Genomic DNA, 24759 nt, shown 5'->3' with positions numbered 1-24759 from the left:
GTTATAGCATTTTATTATAAGTCTAGCTTTATTTCTAATAATAAGGTCAAGCTCATTGAGTTTATTTCCAAAAAACACATCTAATACATATTAAGATGGACTAAATCTCATATCTTATTTCGTTGAATTTGACTTAGGTAATCTTTTTTTAGTATTACTAAGGGTATTATTTCACCTTTTGGGTTTGTAGTTGCACCTCCAACAAGTGCTCATAAGAATTGAACTCTTGAACTTAAAGATCCAATGAGACCTTGCACCACTAAACCAACACCGTATTATCACTTACTTATTTTGATGTTTTGAAAATTTGCAGTTACATTTTTGGGTCCAAAATCTTTTGTATTGGGCCTAGAATGGGTCTGAATATGACCCAACCAAACCCTTTTGATTTCTCAGTCTATAATATATGTAAGCTTAGTTCAATTATTAGGGTTTTCCATTTTACAACCATAACCACTAGAAGCAACAAACAACAACAGCAGCAACAACACACAACAATGGTGAGTAAAGTAAAACCCTTCTCTCCCTCTTTCAGCAATCAATTATCATTATATCTGAATCAATGTTATTTCTTTTGAATCATTTTGTTTATAGGCTCCAAAACGAGGTGTTAAAGCTCCCGTTGTAGCTTCCAAGAAGAAACAGGTTTATATCTCATAAAATTCTTCATTTTTCTGTTGTATTTGAATGATTATATATATATATATTAAATTGTTTTGATTTTAGGATAATAAGGTGGCGAACCCTTTATTTGAGAAGCGTCCTAAGCAATTTGGGATTGGAGGGGCATTACCTCCTAAGAGGGATTTGACTCGATTTGTTAAATGGCCTAAGACTGTTCAAATTCAAAGGAAGAAAAGAATTCTTAAGCAAAGGTTGAAGGTTCCACCTGCATTGAATCAGTTTACTAAGACACTTGATAAAAACCTTGGTATGTTCTCATAAAGACCCAGTTTTTACAATATTTTTTGATTTAATTTATATGTTCTCATTTAGTTAGTCTCTCAGTAAAAGTGGGAAAAATATAGTTACTCACATCTACAATTTAGTCTACTTAGAAAGAAGCCTTTTTGTCATAAAAAGGTGCAGGTTGCTAATTTCTGCATAAAAGGAGCCCCTATATACATATAAGAGTGTAATATCTATGCACATTAAATTAAAACATTACCCACGTCTACAATTTAGGCTACTTAGAAAGAAGCTGTTTTTTGTTATAAAAAAGGTGTGTGCTGCTAACTTCTGCATAAAAGGACCCCCTATACACATATAAGAGTGTAATATCTATGTATTGTGTACTACATGACTCATCATTTCTTTTTATTACTTATTAGTTAATGTTCATTGAATATGAATGGTGGATGATGTAGTTACAATGTAAAAAACTCTAACAATGTTTTTCTTACATATTTTCTCTACATATAATTAAAATACTAGTTCTTAAAATTCCACAGTCTGTAGTAATTGCTGCTGGTTTTCTGGAACATTCTACAGTTCTTAAAATACTAGCTCTCTTGAGAACCAGCCAACAGGCTAGTTAATCATTGAATTTGTTGGGCTGGCGTGCCTGCTCAAGATTTAGAACACTGGTTGATACCATACCTTTTATGGGATGAAGCTCCACAAATCACTGCTTTTAATTTAACTTTTTTGGACCTTACATAATTATGGGCAGTACTATTTGCAGTGAGGATTTGTAGGTTCATGATGTGCAATATTTATTTTGTAGCTTTTTGTAGTATATGCAGGAACTTCTATTCAATGATCATAATATGTATTTGTTGTTGCTTCAAATTTGTGCTAATTGTTGTCGAATCTTACTATACAGCAACCAACCTATTCAAGATTCTCCTCAAGTACAGGCCTGAGGATAAAGCTGAAAAGAAAGAGCGTCTTTTGAAAAGGGCTCAAGCAGAGTCTGATGGAAAACCAGTTGAAGGAAAGAAGCCTATTGTTGTGAAATATGGTCTCAATCATGTAACCTACCTTATTGAGCAGGTATTGTTTCTTAATGTTGATGCATGACAATGAATACCCTCTCACGTCCATGTTAAGTGATATTTGATTAACATACCTTCTGTTTTTATGACAGAACAAAGCACAGCTTGTTGTGATTGCTCATGATGTGGACCCAATTGAGCTCGTAGTATGGCTTCCAGCATTGTGCCGGAAGATGGAGATTCCATACTGCATTGTAAAGGGCAAAGCACGCTTGGGAACGGTAATTACTATCTTTTAAAATTTTCACCGATGAATTTATAATCTACGATTTCTTCAACTGATGTGCCCTTTTGGCAGGTTGTCCATAAGAAAACTGCATCAGTTTTGTGTTTGACAACTGTCAAGAATGAAGATAAGTTAGAATTCAGTAGAGTCTTAGAGGCTATTAAGGTATGTACAGTTTCAATTATTGTTAGTATAATTTTGAGTGTAAAATTTTATTCAACAAAATTAACTGAATCTATTGTTTTCTGTTTTCGTCCCAGGCTAACTTCAATGACAAGTATGATGAATACAGAAAGAAGTGGGGTGGTGGGATTATGGGTTCAAAGTCCCAAGCCAAAACCAAGGCCAAGGAAAGGCTCATTGCCAAGGAAGCAGCACAAAGATTGAACTAGAACTCTTTTTTTGCCATATGGTTCTTTCCAGAATTTTCATATTGATGCTAATTGTTTTTATGGAGGCCTTATATAAAGTTAAATATGAGGTTTTCCTTAATTCTGGTAGAGATACACAATGTCCAATTTTGATAACATTTCAGTTCATTAAGTAACCTTGCATCTGTTTACCATTAAGATTTTGCAGTTAGATTTTTATTATTGTTATTTTCTTCATGCAGTTTGTGAATGATACTTCAACTTTTGTGGTTTAATTTTTTTCAAGCACTTATTTAGAAGACTCTCATTTCGTTCAAATGTGCCTTCTAGATCAGGCAATGAAGTTAAAAGATTGGGGTCGTTAATTAGGAGATTGAATATTGTCAAGAGTCAAGACACTCTAGATTTGTCTAGTATCTCATTTCTTATCTTCCTAATTTCTTTGATCATATCATTAGCGCTTCCTTATACCTTCAAAACAGTTCTTCCAACACCTTCTGATTAAAGCTCTTATGTTGTTCTCCCTTCAATATCCACCCATTTAATCTTGGGATTCTATGTTCTCATTTTCTCTTCAATCTACTATTAACCTTTTACATCTATAACCAATACTCTTATGTATTTTAATACTTTAAATCACTCAATCCCCTTCCCCTCAACCCATTAATTCATCATGAATTTAATACTTTTTGGTAAATAGTTTTGCTATATGTTAATTTAATCCATACTTGATTTATGTTTTTTTGTGAATTGTTTTTTTTTACTCGTAATTGTTATTTTTTTCCCAAATAAATATTATTCAAGAATCAAATTTTGATGTTTTGATGATCAAGTATCATTTGATCTCTTATTTTATATTATGAAAGATATTCCTATCGACAAACTAGTTCATAATAATGGAATCATCAACGTTAGGATGAAATAACGAGATAGTGTCATTTGATCTAATCCAATCTCGTAGTAATAATAATAAAAAAAGTAATAATATATAATTATATATGAGTGTTGTGGTTGGGGCTTGAATCCCTTCTTCAGTGACCATTCTCTTTCTTCTCTCAATCTTTCAATTCCGTTCCGTTTTCTCTCTCTCTCTCTCTCTCTCTCTCTCTCTCTCTCAATTTCAACTCCAATTTTCAACCATGGGCGACGGTAACGGAAACAATAATCTCAATTTCCCTGACTCTCTATTCTCTTCCAAATCCTTCGATTCTCACTCCAATCTCAAAGGTACTATTTCCCAATTTTCTATATTTTACTATTTTTTGTCTGTTGGTTAATCAATAACAGCGTCTTCATTGTTTTATTTTCCAATCATTGCTTCCTTTCTTTCTCTGGATCCATTCAATCTCAATTCGCGATTCGTTCCTTGTGTCAATCATTGCTAATTTTTTGGTTGACTTCACTTTAGATTGAAGAATGATCTATGCTACTTTTTTGAATGCTTTAGTGTGATTTATGTTTTCGATGGAAGGACAGTGGTGTTAACTGTTAAGTTAATTTCGGTACTTTCAATTTTTAATTTATTAGTAAGCGGATTCAATTGCGTTCTTTGATTTATTTAGTAGATGAAGCGTTGGGCGGACATGGTGGAGTGAAAGGGATAATGGTGGGGCTACTTGATGATTCGAAAGGTATGTTGTTAATCTTTGTAAAATTGAAGTTTAATCGAACACTTAGTTTTCTTTGTTCATTTATGCAGATATGTGTATGGGGTGACTGTTGGTTCATAAATGCTGTTTTCTTCTTCTTCTTTCAGATCAATTGTTGTCTGACAGCAGCATACCCTTATCCCCACAGTGGCTTTACTCCAAACCTGTTGATGCAAAGACACCTACCAACCCAGCTGGGGTATTGAATACTTGTTTTCATTCGACTTGTTTAATTGGAAGTTGTTTTTTATTTTTGTTTTTTTTGTGAAATCTATATGTCGTTCTGTGTCTATCATTTATCGTTTTGGAGACTGGAGTGTAACATGACATTCTTTTGCTTTCAAGCTTGTTCGGTGCTTTTGATTATAAAGTGCTGCACTTATCAAGGTGCTACTTAGCATGAATTTAGAACTATGGGTGGTAGTTTGACACAAATGTGTGCATTAAGAGTACGATAGCTCTTGGCATATGAAACCTAATTCTCGTCGTGCATAATATTTTCCTGTTTGAGTTCTGTATGCAGTTTAATAATTACTGATTTTTGTTAGCAATCTGCCAGTGTAATATTGTTACAAAGCTTAAAGCAGTGATTATGCATCTGCACCCTAACGGGTTTTAGTTGATTCCTTTTAAACTAAAGAATAAAGATTTTACCAGAATCACAATTCACAAATGATTTCCATTTTTTGGCAAGGCAGTTTCTCGAATTGATGGAATTGTAGTTAAACTTTTGATAATGATTTAGATGATCAATTAGCATGGTAAGAACTGTTATGCATTTTATTTGGTGAAGAGTGAAATTTCTTAAATAAAGTAATGGTTAGAAGACGAAGATGGATAAATTTGTTTCACTTGGATGAATGCAAGGCACTTTAAAGTGTTTTTGAGTGGTTCTTCATATTGTAAACATTGATGATGTCACTTTTCTCAATATGTTTATTTCCTTATCTCTTTATTTGTCGTAGTATTTGCCCCATCATGGGAAAATATTAGGATATCAATTTACTTGGTTCTTGTCTCAGCTGAACTCTACCGATCCTTTACTGAAAGATAATTGGCGTCTTGAGGGGTCTCAGGACAAGAAAGATTGGAGAAAGAATGCTCCAGATGTTGACATTAACCGTCGCTGGCGTGAAGAGGAAAGAGACACAAGCTTGCTTGGGCGAAGGGATCGCCGAAAAGATGATCGCCGTACGGATATTACTTCAACCTCGGAGAATAGATCTTTGCCTTCTGATCGCTGGCATGAGAGCCGTGGTTCTGGCCATGATTCTCGGAGGGAGAATAAGTGGTCATCAAGATGGGGTCCTGACGATAAAGAGAAGGATTCTCGAAGTGAGAAAAAGAATGATATTGAGAAGGAAGATGGTCACACAGAAAAACAATCTTCTAGTGTTAGCAACCGTGCAGGTTCTGACCGTGACCCTGACTCTCGTGATAAATGGAGGCCACGGCACAGGTTGGAAGCTCAAGCAGCTGGTGTGGCCACATACCGTGCTGCACCTGGATTCGGGCAGGAGAAAGGACGTGCAGAAGGCCCCAATGTGGGATTTTCTCCTGGAAGAGGAAGGGCAAATATCAATGGAAACCTACAAATTGGAAGGCCTCCCCTGGGCTCTAGTGTTGGATCTGCGTTTGTGGATAAGAACAAAGCTATATTGGGGAAGTCTAGCCTTGGTGTTGGTTCATATTACTATCCTAGGGGTAAGCTTCTTGACATATATCGTAAGCAAAAGGTGGATCCAACTTTTGAAAGCATGCCTTCTGGGATGGAGCATACATCACCAGTAACTCAACATGGTTCCATAGAGCCATTAGCATTTGTTGCTCCTGCTGCTGAGGAAGAGGTATGCAGAATATACAGAATGAAGAAACTTTTTTTGTTATGCCTTCTTGCTGTGACGTTTTTTTTGAAGGGCCACAGACTCCGGAGTGTTGATATTTATTTGGTTTTCTATTTTGTTTCAGGCTATCCTTGAAGATATCTGTAAGGGAAACATTACTAGCAGTGAAGGCTTAGGCCATTCCTTTAGAGGAAAGAATGCTGGGTCAAATGAAGATATTTCAGGTGACAAAGTTTGCATTTATTTTCATTACTTTTTGTGAAGTACTCAAGCTTTTTGTTATATGGCTCCTCTTGCTTATTTCAGGTATTGGTGCTACTGTAGGTGAAGCTAAACAACCTTCAAATGGCAATGGTAGAAAGGTTATTTCAGGAGTTGATACCTCAAATGATTCTGATAAAATTTTTATTGGTTCTGCATCAACTGCTGGCGGTTCATTGCAAAATGTAGTTGAGGGTGAGAAAACATTATTTTTTATTTGCCATTTCTCTAATCAATTGAAAGTAAAATCTACAATTTTCCTTACCTGTAATGGTTGTATACAAATTACCCTTGTTTTCAGAAATTGCAACTTTTCAAGAAGGCAAGCAGAAACATGTGCCGACAATTGATGCTCATGGGAGGGATGCGAGCTCTGGCAGTAACACTGAGGATGTAATGATTCACAGAAACAAAGTTGTGGAATCAGAAACTTTTGATTCCTATCAGGGACCAATTCCTGCTTTTCAGGGACATGCTAATCAGGATAGCATTCAGTCAATTGCTGCTTCAGAAATCAGTAGTAACCTACCTGATGATTCTTGCTCTTTCCTTGATTTTTCATCACTGCAGCATGCACCAAGCATTAATCAACAAGACTTGAAAATTAATGAGAAGACATATCTATTTGAAAGTGTTACCACTCCTGAGGAGTTGAGTTTGTGTTATCTGGATCCTCAAGGCATAATTCAGGGACCCTTCCTTGGGATTGACATCATTTTGTGGTTTGAACAAGGCTTTTTTGGGATTGACTTACCTCTTCGCTTGTCAGATGCCCCTGAAGGTTCGTCATTTCAAGAACTTGGTGAAATCATGCCTCACCTGAAAGTCAAATCAAGATTAGGTTCTGAAAGTAACCTGACTACTCAATCAGAACCATCAGATGCCATTGGAAGGAACCTAAAAGGAGATGTACATAGTTTTGACTACAATAGGTCTGCAGCTAGTGATGATCAACCTTGGTCTTCCTCCAGACCTGATGCTACCTCAAGTGTTGGTAGTCAGTCCCAGATGCCTAATCAAAGCCATCACTTTGAAACCAAGTTCTCTGATGATCAGTACTTCAATAATATTATTGCCCAAGATGAGGGTAAGTTATTGCTTTCTCATTCCGCCATTGTCATTTATCTGCTATTCCTTTGCTTATCTATATTTCTGTGGCCATGCTTGTTATATATGGATTCATTTGTAATTTCTATTTATATGTAAACTTTTCTTTGTAGACACTGTGTTATCTAAATTGGCTGGAAGCAACAATGATAACCCTTTGATGAGACCTGTGGATGCCAATGCTTCGTATTCCCGTCTTACTGGAATAACTGTTGCAAATGAAGTTGCTGGGAGTGATACTCATAATAGTGAAGATGATAAGTTGCATCCCTTTGGTTTGTTGATGTCTGAGCTCAGAGATGCCTCTCATTTAAGGCCTGCACAATCTTCCAATAGTTCTTTGAGATTGGGCGACCAGGGTCATTTTCTAGATCCATTAGTTGATAGAGATGCTCCTTTTCATTATCAAGGCTCTCTTGGTGGCATGGATAATCAGCCTTCTTTCAGGGAGACATGGCCTGATGAATATGGGATAAATAGGCATTTAAATCCTAATGTGCATGTAGGTTCATTAGAAGATCAGTTCCAGTCCCATTTGGGACCAAATTTTAATAATCATGACATGGCTGAGCATCTCATGCTGCAGAAGCTGCAGAAGGATCAGCTTCAGCAGCAGAGTGGCATGTCATCTAATCATATCCCCTCGCATCTTGTTGGGTCAGATTTAGAGAGATTTGCAGGTTTCTCTGTTTCTCAGAGCAATAACTCCAATGTCCAGCAAATGATCCACAATTCGAGGTCTTATTATGAACGTCTTCTGGAACTTCAGGTCCAACAACGCCAGCTTGAGCTTCAACAACAGAAAGGTATGCATCATCAACAATTACTTCAACAAATGAAACTACAGCCCCAGCAACAGTCCCAAGTTCAGCAATTGCTTTTTGAACAGTTGATGAATCAGCATATCTCTGATCCCAATTTTGGGCAGTCAAAACATGATATTTCCAGGGACATGTTTGACCAGGTACAGCATAGGAGATATCTGCATGACTTACAGAAGAATTCACATTCCTTAAGGCACATTGATCCATCAATGGAGCAGATTATCCAAGCTAATATGGGCCTTAATGCCATCCAAGGAAGGCAACCTGATTTGTCAGACATCTTGTTGAAAGCAAGGCAAGGGAGTATCTTGCCTTCTGAACAACAGCTTCATTTTCAGCAAGATCAGCTTCAGGCACAGAAGATGTCTATGGCTCTTAGACAACAGTTAGGATTGGATGGGGAAAGGCATTTTGGTAGGTCTTGGTCAGTTAATGAAGCAGGAAAGTTGGTAAGAAATCCCCCAAATCATCATCAACTGGGTCACACAGCTGGATTTAATGTTTCAGATATCCACAAACAGCAGCAGAGGGTTGTGCCACCAGAAGAGCAATTAAATTATCTTGGAAGGAATCTTCCTGAGCAGAACCAAAGAGGCTTCTATGAGTCTAATTCTATGCTGTTTGATAGATCTGCACCTGTTTCTTTCCAAGGAAGGCAGTTACAAGAACATCATCGCTATGTACACCCAACTGATCAACTGGGTTCTTTGTCATCTCACCACACACAATCTGGTGATATCTTTGGTCAACACCTAGATGCATTTAAGAGTTCCCTCCCTGGGAACAATGGGCATCTGGAAAATAGCTGGATTGACCCAAGGGTGCAACTACAACAACTTGAAGCTGTGAGGCAGAGAAGAGTGTTGGGGGATGCATCGGCAGATCCAAGCATGTCTGCATCGGCTGGATCTCATGAAGAGAGTTCAGCACAAGGTTTTATGGACCTACATCAAAAACTGGATCTTCAATCTACATTACCATCCGCCGTTGATAAGTGGCATCCTCTTTCGTCAAGGAGTCATGACAGATCGTGGCAAGTTTCTGAGGCTAGCTCGTTAGTCCATCCTTTTGAGCTTCCACCAGATCAAGTCCGTACAAATGGTCCATTTTTGCAAAGGACTCAAAGTGGTAATTCCAGTGCCCTAATGCATGACCATTTAGCCAGCATGCATATTAATGAACAATACAACAATCTAGGAAATGCTGAAAGGATACCTCTTCGGTCTAGATCTGGATCATTAATGGAAGGCCAATCACTGTTATCTTCTAATAAGGATACTTTATATCCCAGTTATAGGATTCCTCCCTTGACCGGTAAATCAGCTATGGAAAAAGAGTTACTTGAGCTGGAGATAAGTAAGGGGCACAGGCATGAATTCATGGGCACAGTAACCAAGTCAGTTCCTGGGATGTCAGACTTGTCAGGACAAGTGGAAGGCACCATGAATTCAATGGAAAGGCCTGGTAGTGTTACCCATAGTAGACACATCTCACAAAGCAGTGCAGGTAATATACCCTACATAACTGCTATCCTTTGATAACATTGTGCCTGTATATAATGGCTGAGTATAATGAATGAGACTGCAGGTGGTGATGGGGGCTCATTTGGCCGTGAGGTGGGTTTGAATACTTCACGTGTGGATGAGGTTTCCATTGACAGGTAATATTTTTTACATAATTTGCTTTTTGATTGAAAATAACTTGCTTTATAATATTTGATTAGTCGGATCATTCTAGGAAATCTTTTAATTGTTCATATATCAGTCTTTGTACATTATTCAAAAATGGATAAATTGTAATAAGTAAACTAATGGTCGTTACAAAAACGAATATTCGTTGAAGTTTGATTTCTTTTATTGACAGGATGCCTCCTTCGAAAGGGTTTGATAACGCTTTGCATAAGCGCTCTCATGTATCTCGGGTCTTATCTTCTCCTGATGTTCAGTCAGACCAACCATCAACCCATGTTAAGCAGAACAATCTAATGAATCTTGCATCCAGTGAAGGTATGTTATCTTTTACTGTCTGCTTTAATTTTTTCATTTGACATATTAGCAATCAGTTAGAAGGTGATCATCGGCACAACAGTAATGTTGCCTCTTAGTGACTATAAGAAGTTGGATCCAAAAATTGAGAGCAATCTCTCTATTTGCGGAGGTAAGGCTGCATACGTCTACCATCTCCAAGCCCCACTAGGTGGGAGTCTCGTGCACATGCACTGGGTCAACCTTTTTTATATTAAGCAGCCAGTTAAACATGAGATCTATGACAGGGAGACGAGAACCTCCTGGAAATTCATCAATCAGTAGTGTAGCTGATGCTCAAGCTTATGGGAAAAAAGATGTTCAATTTAGAACTAATTCCTTCAGCGAAGGTGCTGTATCAGAGACATCATTTATGGACATGCTTAAAAAGCCTGTTCTTCCCGAAGTGGATGCTCATGCAGCCAGTGGAGCTGGGAATGAATCATATGATGGTGGGCAAGTGGGGCGTAGTGGCAAAAAGAAAGGGAAGAAAGGAAAACAGATAGATCCTTCTCTTCTTGGTTTCAAGGTTTCCAGCAACAGGATCATGATGGGTGAGATTCAACGATCTGAAGATTGATACATAATTGCTTGTAGATTACTTATGCAAATTTTGCAATTCTATTTTTTTTCTAATATTTATTTGGTGTGAAAGTTGTTTGCCTTGTGAGATGGAGGAAGTTGTGGGTTCAAATCCTGAAGCTTGTCTGCTTATGAGGGCAATGTCAATACACTGACGAGTGAGAGCCACTGATGGTATATAATCCTATAGAACATAGCACTAATGTCAATACATATTTTTTACCATAGGTTTAATAGATATTTTAATGTGAAAGCCCTTTTGGCATTGGCTAGTGTGTACAGCTACTGATGAGTGTATATAACGAGGAAGTTATGCACTGTTTGTTATATGATGGATGGTTCCATTTTTTTGGGTCGCATAGAAAAAATTAATATAATAATCTCCCTCGTTCCTAATTTCTTTCGATTTTTTAGGGCTAATAGTTTTATTTTCAGTTTGAGTAGAATTGTAATGATGGTGATGTAAGTCATGTTTCATATATCCAATGTTTATTTAGGACTTGAGTTCTGTGGATAAAGGAACTTGGTTGTATAAAGGGAGAACATCTGTTTTCAATACTCGTGATTTGTTCAAAGTGTATTTTAAGTTATAAGTAGTGGCTCATGTAACTGTATACTTTTTTGGGACAAAACTTCTCATCTAGTTTTATAATTATATTATAGCTTCTATGAAACTTTTGTACATTATCAATTTTAGAGATTTTCACTCATAAATGGGTCATTAGTGCATCCAAACTTGTGTACATTATCAAATATCTTCGTTACCAAATATAAGAATTATCTTGTGATGTTATATTTTCTCTCCCTATTTAAGCCATTATAGCTTGATCTGAGCACACATTGCAACTCTAATGTGACTAATAGGTCTCAGTGTAGAAGGTTTCTTCCTCCAATCTACCTCTACCACTGTAATAGGGTTACTATTGTATACACATTAAAAACTTTGAAGAACCCAATGAGATTGTTCTTTGGCTGTCTATATTTCATCGTTACCATTTTTCTATATTTCTAGGTTTTCTCCTTTTGTCCCTTCCCTTTTGTAACATTTTCATTGTTTTGTAGGAGGGGAATAAATAGTTTTAAATTTTTATATGGGTAGAAGATTGGGAAGTAATTTAACCAATGAAGGAAGAACATGTGATAGACAATGCAACACACATAGATGAGATGCAAACTAATGTCAAAGAAATTCAAATTATGATAAAAGAACATGTCAAATGGTCCAGAATATTTGTGCTTGTAGCTGTTGTGTTTCATGTTGTATTTGCAATTATTTTTATATGTATTTCTATTTTGAATTAGATAGTGTTTGAAGATGGTGTTGTTTAAGTGATGTGTATGTATTGAATATTGATTATGAATGAAATGAAGTCATGCTAGTTGACCAATTCACGTTGGTATTTCAGCTGTGTTTGGCATAATGTATATACATTGTGTTTGAGATATAATATATTTATGATGTGCTTGGATTAATAACAAATGAGTTAAACAAGAGTTGACAACATAACATATATAGACCAATTTTTATTCATTATGAGTTCCCCAAAATAAAAGAGTTAAATAAAATAACTAATGAATTATGAAGGATCATTGAAGAATTACAATGGTTCAATGAAAACAAAAAGAGTTCATCAAACTAAAAGACATCAAATTAGAGGGATCACTTCTTGTATTTCTTGGTGATCTGAACCTTGAAGGTTGTCTTTATGGGACTGTAGTTGGATCTTGTTCTGGGATTCCAGCTGCTTCTCGTTTGATAGTTGGTTCTGGATTGGTAGGTGGTTCTTTTGGTATGGCAACAAAATGAAAGAAATATAACAACCCATTTTAGTCCTTAAACATTATATGATGTCCTAATTAAGTCCCAATTTTGATGTTTATCAACAAAACATGGTATCTAACAGTTTTGGGTTATGTGACAATTTCTATTCTAGATGAACCAACATGATTTTCCTACAAACAACATGCATGTAAAGTGTCATTTATTAAATCAGTGCTGCAAAATAATTTTGACATATAAGGGGTTTTTTAAATTACGTGAGTCTGAAGTAAGTCACCCTACATCTATGCTAACCCTAGTTCACTCTTCTTAAGCTTCTTCCTTGTTCACGGACCTTTACAAGTTTTGGCATAATGCCCTTGCTGATTGCATTTTGGACATGTTGGCTTCCATGACCTTTGCATATTTTGTGAAGAAGTAGGTGCAACTTCTGAGTTGACATCTCTCTTCCTCTACATCTTTGGTCTGCCAATTGGCCTCTTATACTTTGGTAGATCTAGCCTTGGACACTTATTTTGACTAGCCCAGAAATCCTAACTGTTTATTGGGTTTATGGCATATGAGTAAGTCACGTTGAAAGCATCTAATGTTAGCTAGTGATGCACATAGTCTTTGGGACTCTCATTGTTGAATGCAATTGTTGCAATTGCATGTTTTAGCATAATCTTCAGGACTCTCATTGTTCAATGTAATTGCTACAATTGCATGTTTATTTCTCTTAACATAATCTTCCGGACTAAATATGTCTGGCTATCCATATTTCCAATCCATGTAGCTGTCCACCTAAAATTGTCAATATTTATTTTCTCCAGCCTTTTCTGTTGAACATGCAACAACTCCCCCTTCCAATTCCTCATTGATACTTTGTGTTGTCCCATTCTCATCATAATATAGCACCTTAACTCCTCCACCATGGTTAAATTAGAGTATCCCGATATTCAAAAAATTTAGTGATATTTTCCACTTTTGGCCAATGGTTGTAATATGCTTTTACCTATGAGCTAGGCTCAAGATTGTTGAGATAGATCCATGCTATTAAATGCGTATCCTTCAACTTTTTCATACTGCCATTATATCTTTGTTCTTCAAATATTTTATGAAGTTTTTTAAATGTTCAACACACAGTTTCTATGATGTGCATATGACATAGCCTTAGTAATGGTAAACTCCAATCCATTCTGTTGATATGAAAAATTTCCAGTCATACATGCCCTATGAACCCAAAGCTTGTTCAAGCAGTGATAAAAATAATTTTCAATTGTCTATGGTTTCCAACTCCACCACAACATAAGCAACAACATAAAATTGATTGTTAGCATCCTGTCCAACAACATATATGAGTTTTCCTCCATAACATTCTTTCAAAAAATAACCATCTAGGCAAATCATTAGTCTAAACTCATTCTTGAATCCTTCTTTCCATGCATTCAGACATATAAACAATTTGTTAAATAGAGGGGTGAATCAGGAGTTGGGATCACTTATATTATAACATTTGATCTATTGTTTGTCTTTTGTACTTCACCAATCTTGACTCCAAATTTTTGGCAACTCAATCCCTGCTTGCTGACTTGTTCTGGAATGTCGTACAATATATATGTTTAGGATTAAATGTTTTCAGTTGGTAAGTATTCAATTTAGTGTCCCATGAGCAGTGGGCTAGCCAAGCATAATCCGCATTTGTACACATTGCCCTTGCCCTATTTAGATCATTCTTCTTCCATTTGATTGCTTTGCCTAAAAAGATGTTGAAGTCCTTCAATGCATTCTTAAACAATATGTGATTGACAAATTCCATTCCAATCTAAAGATTCACGTGTCTAAAAACATTGTATTCGTTGAAAATAGGGTATGCATTGAATGCATTTCCATCATCATCAGTAGTAGAAACTGGAGTATGCATATATTCACTATTTGATGCATATCCATGTTCCTCAAAATATGCATCATCATCATGTCCTTCATCTACTACATTCTTCATTGGTGTTGTGTCATTTTTAGTTGGTTTTGTAGATTTTTCTTGGGGGTTCTATCTTTTTTGTTTGCAGTTGCCTTCTTCTTCTTGGTTGATTTCCTCTTCTTCAGAGTTTTTTGTTACAACTTCCTTGTTCAACAAGTTCTTCATTTACATTTTCAACTGCTATAGCTTCTTCATCTACAAAGTCAACTGTTTCTTCAGTTGGTTATTCATCTTCAAATTTAGCTGCAAAATCAACTACAAACTATTTTAGTTGGTGTAATACTAGTCAACTAAGTCCTCATGTATATGATGGTTTTCTTCAAAGTAGTATAATCTCTCATTTATAATTTTTAATCTGCATCAAGTTTTCACATTTTCAATGTTGTTGTACATTTTTTATAAATAATTTTACGTGTTAAAAAGGTGTTAATACTAGTTTGGGGTGTCAAAAAGGTTTTAGAACAATTCAAAATTTGGAAACTTTATATGAGGTGTCCAATACATGTCAAAAGAGTATCACGACTGAATGTTTATTGAACATCATACACGATTGTTGGAATGTGTCTTTACTTATTACAACAATCAAACTTTTATCTCACTATATAAGATTGGTTACGTAAATTCAACAACATCATAATGCTCTTGATAAATCATTGAGGTCTTAATAAATCATAGTTCATTCTTTATTATTTCTCCTTAAAAGGAAGTTATCATAAACCATATGTCTAATAGGAATATTACTCTTGTTGATTTCACGAAACTTTTGGATAGCTTAATCCAAAAAATCAACAATTACATTAAATATGGATTTCCAAAATTATATTTTATTGATGAGACTCAGCCGTTTTATTTTTTTCACTCAACTAATTAATAATTTGATTTTTCAAGTCAATTATGTAAGATATTTTGCCAACAAAGTCAAATAATTAATATAAAACTTCGAAAAATGTGTCATAAAAAAGACAAAAACTAAAAAATAAAAATGTCTTACAAAAGACAAGAGTAGTGATTAGAAAACAAAATTTGATTATTCTTTTATTAAATAAAATGAATGTATTTAAATAAATTGATTCTAAGTTTAAATTCAATTCACAAAACTTGTATACTTTCTATAGAAGAGCTGTTTTGTTAGTTACAATGCCTCACAAATACCCAAAAGGGCACTCACAGAATAATCATGAGTGGCACATACCCTCCAGAGTACCCTTATATGTGAAATCAAACACATGTTGTATTCTTTGAAGAAAGTGTAACATTGGTTCTTGGCATGTAGCAGAAGAAAGAGAAGCTAAAAGTCCATTATATATATCTTGTAACATCAAATATGACTTTTCCTTAACACACTTCAAGTGCTGAATGGCAATTGGAATCTCTTTTGCATCTGCCAAATATTTCAACAGAATGACATGGCATTCTGCATGTCCTATATGAAGATTGAGATCACAAAGTAACTTGGAAGCATCCAAATAATGCCCTGCATGGAAAACATACATTATAACAATATTTTAAATAGTTGCATGAAGCAGCAAGTTCACAAGCCAATCATTTGATTCTGTACAAAACCTTCATAGCAGACATGTTAAAGTTACAAGACTTAAAGACATTTTTAGTTATATGCTCATTTAGAGGGCAGTCTCGACGTAACTGTACGGTTGTTTGCCTACCTGGAGGTCATGATTTCAGATCCAGGAAACAACATATTCGCTTACAGGGATAAGACTACATACATTTAGCCTCCTCATATGCATGCCCCAGTAAGTAGGAGTATCATGCATTAGCCGCTCTTAGTTGAATGCTCACTTTGTTTGAGTCACTGATTTTTATTGTTCAGTCAATGCAATTTAGTTTATTTTGATTTTTATTTGTGCCAGTTACTTGAAATTTGTTAAGTGCTAACCTGAATCATTATATGTATGGTGTCACATTATCACTTAGGAATTCAGCTAACAAGAAATATCAAAATAAACTAGGTTGTAGGGATTCAAAACAATTTTTTTATTTTATTTTCTAGACTACAAACAAAACGACCATATTTTACAAGGGATAAACCAAGTTTTAGATATTTTTGCATGTGAATATTACCTTTCCTGCAGAGTGATAATACAAACGAGCTCGATATGTCTCTCGCAAGGTTTATGTCCTGTTCGATGGACCTGCTATAGAGCTTAAATGCTGCTTCAACCTTATCTTCTTGGCAAAGCCCTTCCAGAAGAGAAGTGTAGCTTGTAATATCAGGAGCCACCCCTTTGTCCAACATGTGATGAAACAGCACCTGAGCTTTTTCAGTTTGTCCGACTTCAGAAAACTTTCTTATTAGAATGTTGTATGTTTTCAAGTTCCCACAACAACTACATGAAAACATCTCATCCCAAAGCTTCTTTGCCGGACGCAATAAATCCTCCTTACAACATGCTTCCATCACATAGTTATAAGACTCAACATTAGGGCTGAACCCTTTCTTCCTCATTTCCTGGAGAACAGCATAGCCATCTTTCACTCTCCCGGCCTTGCATAAGAATGAAACCATCACATTGTAACCCTCCACATCTTTGAAGTAGTCATGAGAATCTAAAACATGGAACACCTCCAATAATGCATCAACCCTGCCATGCCTACACAGATTCCTACACATACTGCTAATGGTCGAAAAACTTGGGTACCTCTCTTTTTGAACCATGAAATTGAAAAACATAATTGCTGCAGCAGGATCAATGCTTGACACTGATGCTATCAGTGCGTTGAGAACATCATCCTCAACAGGAAATTTACCTTCAACTATTATCTCCCCAAGTTCTTTTGCTTCATTAATCCGCCTCTCCGAAACCAACCCAAGTATCAACTCCCTATAATCACCGCTTCTCGGTGCAACCCCTAACTTTCTCTTCATCTTCAAAACCTTAACCTCATCAGCCACATTCCGCATCTCCTGAAACACCACCGCAACAACCCGGTAAGCCACAAAATCAGGTTTCCAACCCCTATTCCTCAGCTCCCCCAACATCCACAAAGCCTCGGACACCTTAGAAGCACGACACAACCCATGGACAATCAAAACTGCCACAACAGACCCATTAATCCCAGAACCACATTCCCTAACCGCATCCAACACACCTAAAACTCTCTCCAAATCACCCTCCCTACAAAGCCTCCATATAAAAACCCCAAAACCAAGAGTACTCAAAGCCACACCCCTAACAAGCATTTCATCAAACACCTTACACGCACTATCTAAATATCCATCAGAAGCAAGAGCAGACAAGAGGGAGTTACAAGTATGGCTCCCAATCTCACTCCTACTATCTCCAAAACCATTATAAACAAGAAAAGCTTTCTGGGTATTACCCACAGCAATATAGGAACCAATAACGGAGCTTAAAAGTGAAGGGTGGAGAGCAAAGTTATGAGCTTTGGCTTGTTTGAGAATGGAATCAATGGCATTGATGGAATGATAGCGTGGGTTGGAGAGGGATTTGAGAATTGAGTGAAAGGTGGTTGGAGTGTGAGTGAAGTTGGGTTGCTGAGAGGCCCAGTTGAAGAAACCAAGGGCGAGAGAATGATGGGTGAGAAGGTAAGGGTCTATAACAGTGGCAACAAGTGATGGGGTTAAGAAATGACGAGAATTGAGGTTGTGGAGTGTGTGTTCAAGTGTTGAAGTCCATGAACGTGTTGGGTTTGAAGCTGAGATTAGAGCATGGCTTATTCTCTGTGCTAAATCTCCTGATACTGCTACACCTTTCATCAATTCTTTCTTCTATGTTCTTAGCTTATTTTAGAGTTTATTTATGGGAACAAGTGATTAAGTTTTTAATGTTTAAAAACAGTTCAATATAGGATTTCACTTTAATCATCAGTCATCATTAACACATATGAGGTTCCTATATTACATTTAACTTACATTTTCTTCTGTTTAAGGGATTTTTATGAATATACCGCTAAGTCTTCGTTACGGATCAAAAATAGTCTCAAAGACGAAACATTTCTTGGTTTGAATGGTGTTCTAATCCGATAATATGTTTGAATGGTGTTGGACTATGTTGTTTTGTTAGATGGGGTTACTCTTCCCCTTCAAACTCACTTGGATTTCCCAAAAGTTGTACACACAAATATTGCTATTCATTCTCATATACAACTTAGTTGATTAAGGGGTGGAAGATAAAGTGTTTCTAACTCAATAACTTTTCAAAGCCTCGTGTGAGCACATTATACATAAAAGTGCTGCTTTGCACTCATCTTATTGTAAGAGGAATACCAACACACGCGATAAAAATGAAATCTTATATGTAAAATGAGCAGGTGATAATGTATTCACCTTTAATTATCAAGTGGGAAAGATGATGATACACTCACTCACTGTAAATTAAGTCAAAGACATACACCTTGCTCATTTCACATGGTACTTAGATTATAAAGCTTTTCCAGCAATTATATACAAATCATTACACTTTTTCCATTTTATTTCATCATCTAAAAGTACTCTTTACTCCATGTACAAACCCATATTCACATCTATTCCAAATTGTACCACCTATAAGTATCTTACTCTACTTGACTTGATTATCTACAAAGACTAGTTTACTCTATATATACAACCCAAGTAACATGCTACTATGCACAACTATTTACACAGACCATACAAGTGTTTAAGCTTTTCTCCTGTACAGTATCAATCCCAAGCCCATCTGTTTAGGAGAGGAAACTGTCATCTACTTCTATACATTTTCACTTGACTTGAAACATGAAGAAAATGCTGAGACTAAGCAATGGATGACTTAGGAATAAGATCTGTTCAACTTAAAATTCTGAAAAGATCCAGCTTTGAAGAGGTTTCCAAAGAGAAACCCAATTGTTGTCGATCCAGAAGCCTTCTGTGAAAGATTTGAGTTATGCTTCACCTGCAGTGCCGCCACGCCGATCTGCCTGCGAATTGAATCAATAATCTTGGGATCAACTGGGTTACCTGTCACATCTGTGACATAAAAAGTGTCTTTTGCCTTTCCATTTTCTGTTGATATTTCTGCTCTTTTGATACATAAACTGTTCTCTCGGAATATCCTTGTGATATCTGAGAGTAGTCCGACGCGATCTTTCGTGCTCAACTCCAACTCCATCCCCTGCATACAAACATCTTAGAATACAATTTAACACAAGTAGTGAAGTGTAGAGCTTCCAGCTTTGTTGTTACCATACCTCAGATGCTCGCCTTTCAATGGCTGCTTCAAGACACTGTATAAGACGTTCTCGCTCAGCCTCTGAGCTTATGGGAAATCCATCAACATGCCGAATATAAAACTCCTAGATAAGGGGAGGAATGCACCATTAGAGAAAAAAATTATGCAGAAAAAGCAAGTTAGATGACCTTATTAGATCAGATCAATCAAGTTAAATATAGATTTCATGTATCATCATTTGGCTTATCAAAAAGGTGAAGAATTATTTGATAATAGGAAAATGGAAAAAGTTTGTTAACCTGATAAGCCTCGGTCCTTATTGTCTGGACAACACCATGATATACTACATACTCCATATCTGTTAAAGTGCAAACAATATCGAACAATAATTTTGGCCTATCTTTTGCTCTCATGGTAACGACAGTGTAATCTTTCTGAATACAGTCTATGACAGATACATGAGGGACCATAGTTGTATCCCCAGCTCTTTGAACCCTTTTTTCATAGTCCCTGTCAGCAAACATAATCTGATGTAATCTTCTATCCCAATTTGTAACTCCGGGTGGTGATAGTGTCATCCTTGCTGTCTTTAGATCACTGCTGCCCCTAAGAACATTACAAAGCAAATCCCTTATTGTAGAGATGCGGGATGGATTGTTGATAGCGCAGCCGGTGGAGTCGTCTGTGACATGAACTACAGCTGCAGCTCTATTATTATGTGTCCATATCTCAGCATTCACCACATTACAGTGAAGATCGGTGAGAACAGCACAGACTTCGGACAGTAAACCAGGCCTGTCAATACCAGTTAGTTCAATCGAGGTGTGCTCTTCAGAAGGTACAACCCCGACAGATTCTCTCATAGAGGGTGCAAACCCTGGATTGTTTTCAAGTCTCTACAAAATTAAGAAAAGAAGACAAGAATCAAGATACTGCATATAATCAATGAAGCATGAATATGAATATGAATATGAATATGAATTCCTACCCTCTGAATATAATCAATGATTTGGGTATCTCTGATCTTGTCCCCATTACGATCAATGACATAAAACACTGAAAATGATAAAATTAAGATGAGGATTAGAAATGAGAATAGTTAATAATTGTATTAGTTAGCGAAAGGAAGTTACCATCCATGAACCAGAAGCCATCAGAGGAGATATATGCCTTTGTTATTACAAGATTCATATCTGATAGAACTTGCACAACATCCAGGAGAATCCCATGTTTGTTAACACTGTCTACCTGTAAACATATTTCAATCTTAAAAACAGACGAGAGGAGAGGAGAGGAGAGGAGGATAGATGGACGCAGCCGAAATCGAAGAAACTTCACCTGAATAACAGTAGCATCTTCACATGCATTATTGTCGATCACAACCCTGCATACCAACAAACTAGTTACAAAAAAACACATAATAATTACATATTCGAAGAGAGTAGATGTATGCAGTCATTTCGTAACCTCGGTGGATTCATCCTTCTTATAAGCTTAGCATACTCATCATCCATATTTTATATTTATTTATGTAATATATACAAAAACTAAATTAAACTAAATCAAACTAGAACCTCTTCCAACAACAAAGGAAACATATATAGATATTAGATAGTGAAGACTGAAGAGGAATAAAAGTAAGGTCACTTTGAATCTGCTTTAACTCTCTCTCACTACACTGTTTTGTGTCAAGTGTGAACATGAAAAGATCGAAACGAATCGTTTCCTTTAGATTCGATTCCTTCTGACGTGGCATGTCAAATATTTAATACTCATCACAAAATAGAATTTGAAAGAAGAAAACTTCAAAATATTTTCAAATTATGACTTGTATTAAAGGAACTAATGTCAAGCATAGAATAAATATGACAAAATAAATAATAAATAAAATGTTTTATAATTATGTAACAATGAGGCAATAGGTGATGATAGTGGTGGGTTGAATGTTAAAATATGTAGATGAGATGGTGGTGGCAAAATTAGATAGTGATGTAGCTGAGGTTTTATACACGTGTACTTCCCATTTAATTTTCTTTCTTCTCTTGGATATGAATCTTTTGTGATATCCAAATCATATATATAGGGCTGAGAGAGAAATTGACGTTAAAGATCACTTCAAGTGTTATCCACATTCACATATATATATATATATGTGTAAATACAAACACTATATTATATTATTATTATTATGTTTATATTTACCTTATCTTAATCGAGTGATGAACGAAAATGATGGATACAAGAGTGTGATACAAAAACAATAAACGTGGTGTTTCACACGCAACTTATTTTGGATGATATTTAGAAGATTATAATCTTCCCAAATTTTGTCAATACTATTACTAATATTACTGAAACATCTTTAGTCTTTGCTCACCACACATCCCATCCCATATTTGTGTTGCATTTTGTGTTGAAGGATCGTTAGTCTTTTAAATATACAGTCGAAAAATCAAACAATTCATAAAAAAAATATCTAATTGAATATTTGCTAACAACACTTGAAGAATGGAATTTCCAAATTCAAGACTTACAATTAAATACTTTCACACCAAATATATGGTTCTAAGATAACAAGAGAAGAAGAGAAGTGTGTTTCTTGCTACATGAAGCACATATTTAAGGGTAATGTTAACAACTTATCGGTTATTAAATTGGCCAAAGTATTGATGTAGTGATTCAACCATTGGTTTATTGATTAAACCATATATGGTGAAGTTAGATAAACATATATTTTATACTAACATTAATATTGAAAAATCAATAAAGAAAACAATAACAACTTTTATTTATATAGTTTGTTAAAGCAAAAAAATGTATCACTTGATAGCATACCATATTTTAGAAGTATAAAAATATACTAATTGTGTGTTTTATCCCTCATACCATCATTTTGATAAAAATAAATCATTTTCGTTAAAAAAATAATTTTAAATAAAACTAGTCAGGGTATGCTATAATTGTGAAACTCTTATAAGTTACCTTATATAGATTTATACAAAGTTAATTATCATTATAATTAACTACGGGATAACTTAAGAAACTCATTTTTTCATGTCATAGCCAAAAGATGTTAATATTGTCTTTTTAACCATTGAGTTCAAACTCATTACTAAAATTTAAGTCTATAGTATGGTATAGTTGACTAGTAAATGACTTTAAAAAAATTATTTTTTTCATTCACTCAATTATCCATTTAAAAGGTCTTAATATTTTCCTTCTCAAGTTTGTCCTTTGAAGTTGACAAATCAAGTCATAAATGCAAAACATGGCCAAAAGACATTCAGATAATTGCGAAATTTTTCATCTATTTTCCTTCTATAGCGAATATAAGGCAATCATGACATTTTATATACATACCACTAGAAAAAAAGTCAACGGATAAAATGTAGATAAATAAGAATGACATTAGTGATTGAAACATTATTTTTTGTAACTGAATAAGCAAGAAACTAGAGGATGAAATGCTCATAAATAAGAATGATATTAGTGTTTAAACATTATTTTTGTAGTTGAATAAATATTACCCCACTTCACCCCTTAATCAACATTGTCTTTGTCCCCTTTTATAATATTTTCATATTATTTTTTGTGTTCATTGATAATCATTTTCTTTATTCCATTTCAAATCCTCTTAAAAATGAATTAACATAATCACTTTGTTTCTTTGATTTTGCAATGGCAAATGTCTTTAGATAAGAAAGTTTATACTTTTGACGCGGTGTTAAAATACATTTTTTGGTACTATTAAGGGTATTCTCTCATCTTTTTTGGGTAAGAAACTAATCATTTCGGGATGCGTGACTGCATATGCTAACAAGTGTTGCTCTCAAGAATCGAACCATTGACGATTTGGTCATCATGAGGATCTAGAGGACCTTACACTAGGCCAATACTTTGTTGGTAGGTGTTAAAATATAATGATATCAACGATTGCTGACTTATTCTTAATGGGAAGGTAATTCCAAGAACAAATTATGCTTACACCCGTAAATTTTAGTGAAATTACACAAATCATTCATCTTTTTTTTGCACCTACATACATCACTTTTAATTTATATACATATATTATATTGACTACTCATATTAGGGAAATGAGTGTAATTTTTTAATCAAAAATGGTGATGAATGTAATTTTAATTTAAAAGTCAAGAGGTGTCAGTGTAATTTTCTGTTAATTAATTATATTCGTATGAATAAATTGATTATTTAAAATTTTGCGTATATAATTTGATTAGGAAATCACTTTTCTATTCTGTGCATTTAAGCAATATTTCCTTAAAATTATTGACACATTTTGTAACGAACAAAAATTGGTTTTTTACAATTTAGTGTGATTTTACTTTCCTTTGTACTGTGTGTCACTCATCATCTAGGAAATGGTGAGGATATAAGTTTTGAGATATACTACGTTGTTAAGTATGAAAATGATAATTTCTTACATTTTAATGAAGAAAACTGAAATCCACCTTTCCTTGGACCAAAAAACAAGTTCTTTATCCTTCTATTACTCTCTTCAACATTTTCAAAACTAATTGGTCATACCAAATAACTAATATTTGAATAATAAAATAAGCTCAAATGTTTTATTCTTTTAGTAATGACATTTTCATATAAAAATTCACAATTCCAACATATTTACATTATTATCGGTTTTTTTATATAAAATAAGACTTTTTATTTGATCTTGAGTTGTCTACCATATTTTAGTCATCTTCAATAAATATTAAATTAATATTAATAAAATGTGATCCAAACACTATTGTTTTGTTTAAATATTTCTTGGTTATAGAGTTACATCTTTAGCAACAACTAAATTAAGTATGGCTGACAAATGGATATATTTGGATCACAATGTGTTCCATCCAGGTTCAAGCATTCCCCGCTTGTTTGGGACTGGCATGATAGAACAGATTTTTGGCTATGCCTACAACATCTACCAGAGAATATTCTATGTCAATCTCCC

General features: G+C 35.1%; 4 protein-coding genes across 8 annotated transcripts; 2 read left to right on the top strand and 2 right to left on the bottom strand.

Moving 5' to 3' along the window:
* On the top strand, positions 388-2792 carry LOC109357618 (60S ribosomal protein L7a-1-like). The gene is made up of 7 exons (XM_019601588.1): positions 388-500; positions 595-645; positions 727-931; positions 1826-1995; positions 2090-2218; positions 2296-2388; positions 2484-2792. Exons 1-7 carry the CDS (start codon positions 498-500, stop codon positions 2613-2615), a joined length of 783 nt encoding a protein of 260 aa, XP_019457133.1. The 5' UTR covers positions 388-497; the 3' UTR covers positions 2616-2792.
* LOC109358270 lies at positions 3643-11283 on the top strand. 5 transcript variants are annotated; one of them, XM_019602413.1, is made up of 12 exons: positions 3643-3821; positions 4160-4225; positions 4351-4442; positions 5266-6090; positions 6212-6311; positions 6394-6543; positions 6650-7429; positions 7569-7577; positions 7653-9785; positions 9867-9939; positions 10143-10285; positions 10552-11283. In XM_019602413.1, the coding sequence occupies exons 1-12, from the start codon at positions 3734-3736 to the stop codon at positions 10881-10883; spliced, it is 4791 nt and encodes a 1596-aa protein (XP_019457958.1). In that variant the 5' UTR covers positions 3643-3733; the 3' UTR covers positions 10884-11283. The 5 variants fall into 5 exon arrangements, with proteins under 5 accessions (XP_019457958.1, XP_019457957.1, XP_019457954.1 ...); XM_019602412.1 differs by having other exon boundaries at positions 6650-7435; XM_019602409.1 differs by having other exon boundaries at positions 6650-7435; positions 7569-9785.
* Positions 15660-18398, bottom strand: LOC109358269 (pentatricopeptide repeat-containing protein At5g14080). The gene is made up of 2 exons (XM_019602408.1): positions 16708-18398; positions 15660-16099 (listed from the first exon to the last, which is right to left on the bottom strand). The coding sequence occupies exons 1-2, from the start codon at positions 18362-18364 to the stop codon at positions 15801-15803; spliced, it is 1956 nt and encodes a 651-aa protein (XP_019457953.1). The 5' UTR covers positions 18365-18398; the 3' UTR covers positions 15660-15800.
* Positions 19048-21367, bottom strand: LOC109358268 (ACT domain-containing protein ACR6). The gene is made up of 7 exons (XM_019602407.1): positions 21261-21367; positions 21132-21177; positions 20927-21041; positions 20782-20849; positions 20093-20689; positions 19813-19917; positions 19048-19736 (listed from the first exon to the last, which is right to left on the bottom strand). Exons 1-7 carry the CDS (start codon positions 21305-21307, stop codon positions 19395-19397), a joined length of 1320 nt encoding a protein of 439 aa, XP_019457952.1. The 5' UTR covers positions 21308-21367; the 3' UTR covers positions 19048-19394.

Source organism: Lupinus angustifolius, chromosome LG10 (assembly GCF_001865875.1).
Source record: "Lupinus angustifolius cultivar Tanjil chromosome LG10, LupAngTanjil_v1.0, whole genome shotgun sequence".
NCBI classification, from domain to species: Eukaryota; Viridiplantae; Streptophyta; class Magnoliopsida; order Fabales; family Fabaceae; genus Lupinus; species Lupinus angustifolius.
Note: the sequence above shows the minus strand (reverse complement) of the source record. Positions and strands in the feature narration are given on the sequence as shown.

Coding starts and splice junctions, on each gene's coding strand:
- LOC109357618 (XM_019601588.1), top strand. Junction 646..726: donor TAGCTTCCAAGAAGAAACAG/GTTTATATCTCA, acceptor TTTTGATTTTAG/GATAATAAGGTGGCGAACCC. Junction 932..1,825: donor GACACTTGATAAAAACCTTG/GTATGTTCTCAT, acceptor CTTACTATACAG/CAACCAACCTATTCAAGATT.
- LOC109358270 (XM_019602409.1), top strand. CDS start 3,734: ATGGGCGACGGTAACGGAAACAATAATCTCAATTTCCCTGACTCTCTA. Junction 4,443..5,265: donor CACCTACCAACCCAGCTGGG/GTATTGAATACT, acceptor TTCTTGTCTCAG/CTGAACTCTACCGATCCTTT. Junction 9,940..10,142: donor GATGAGGTTTCCATTGACAG/GTAATATTTTTT, acceptor TTTTATTGACAG/GATGCCTCCTTCGAAAGGGT.
- LOC109358269 (XM_019602408.1), bottom strand. CDS start 18,364: ATGAAAGGTGTAGCAGTATCAGGAGATTTAGCACAGAGAATAAGCCAT. Junction 16,100..16,707: donor ATTATCACTCTGCAGGAAAG/GTAATATTCACA, acceptor TTTTCCATGCAG/GGCATTATTTGGATGCTTCC.
- LOC109358268 (XM_019602407.1), bottom strand. CDS start 21,307: ATGGATGATGAGTATGCTAAGCTTATAAGAAGGATGAATCCACCGAG. Junction 19,918..20,092: donor TAAGGACCGAGGCTTATCAG/GTTAACAAACTT, acceptor CCCCTTATCTAG/GAGTTTTATATTCGGCATGT. Junction 19,737..19,812: donor TTGAAAGGCGAGCATCTGAG/GTATGGTAACAA, acceptor GTTTGTATGCAG/GGGATGGAGTTGGAGTTGAG.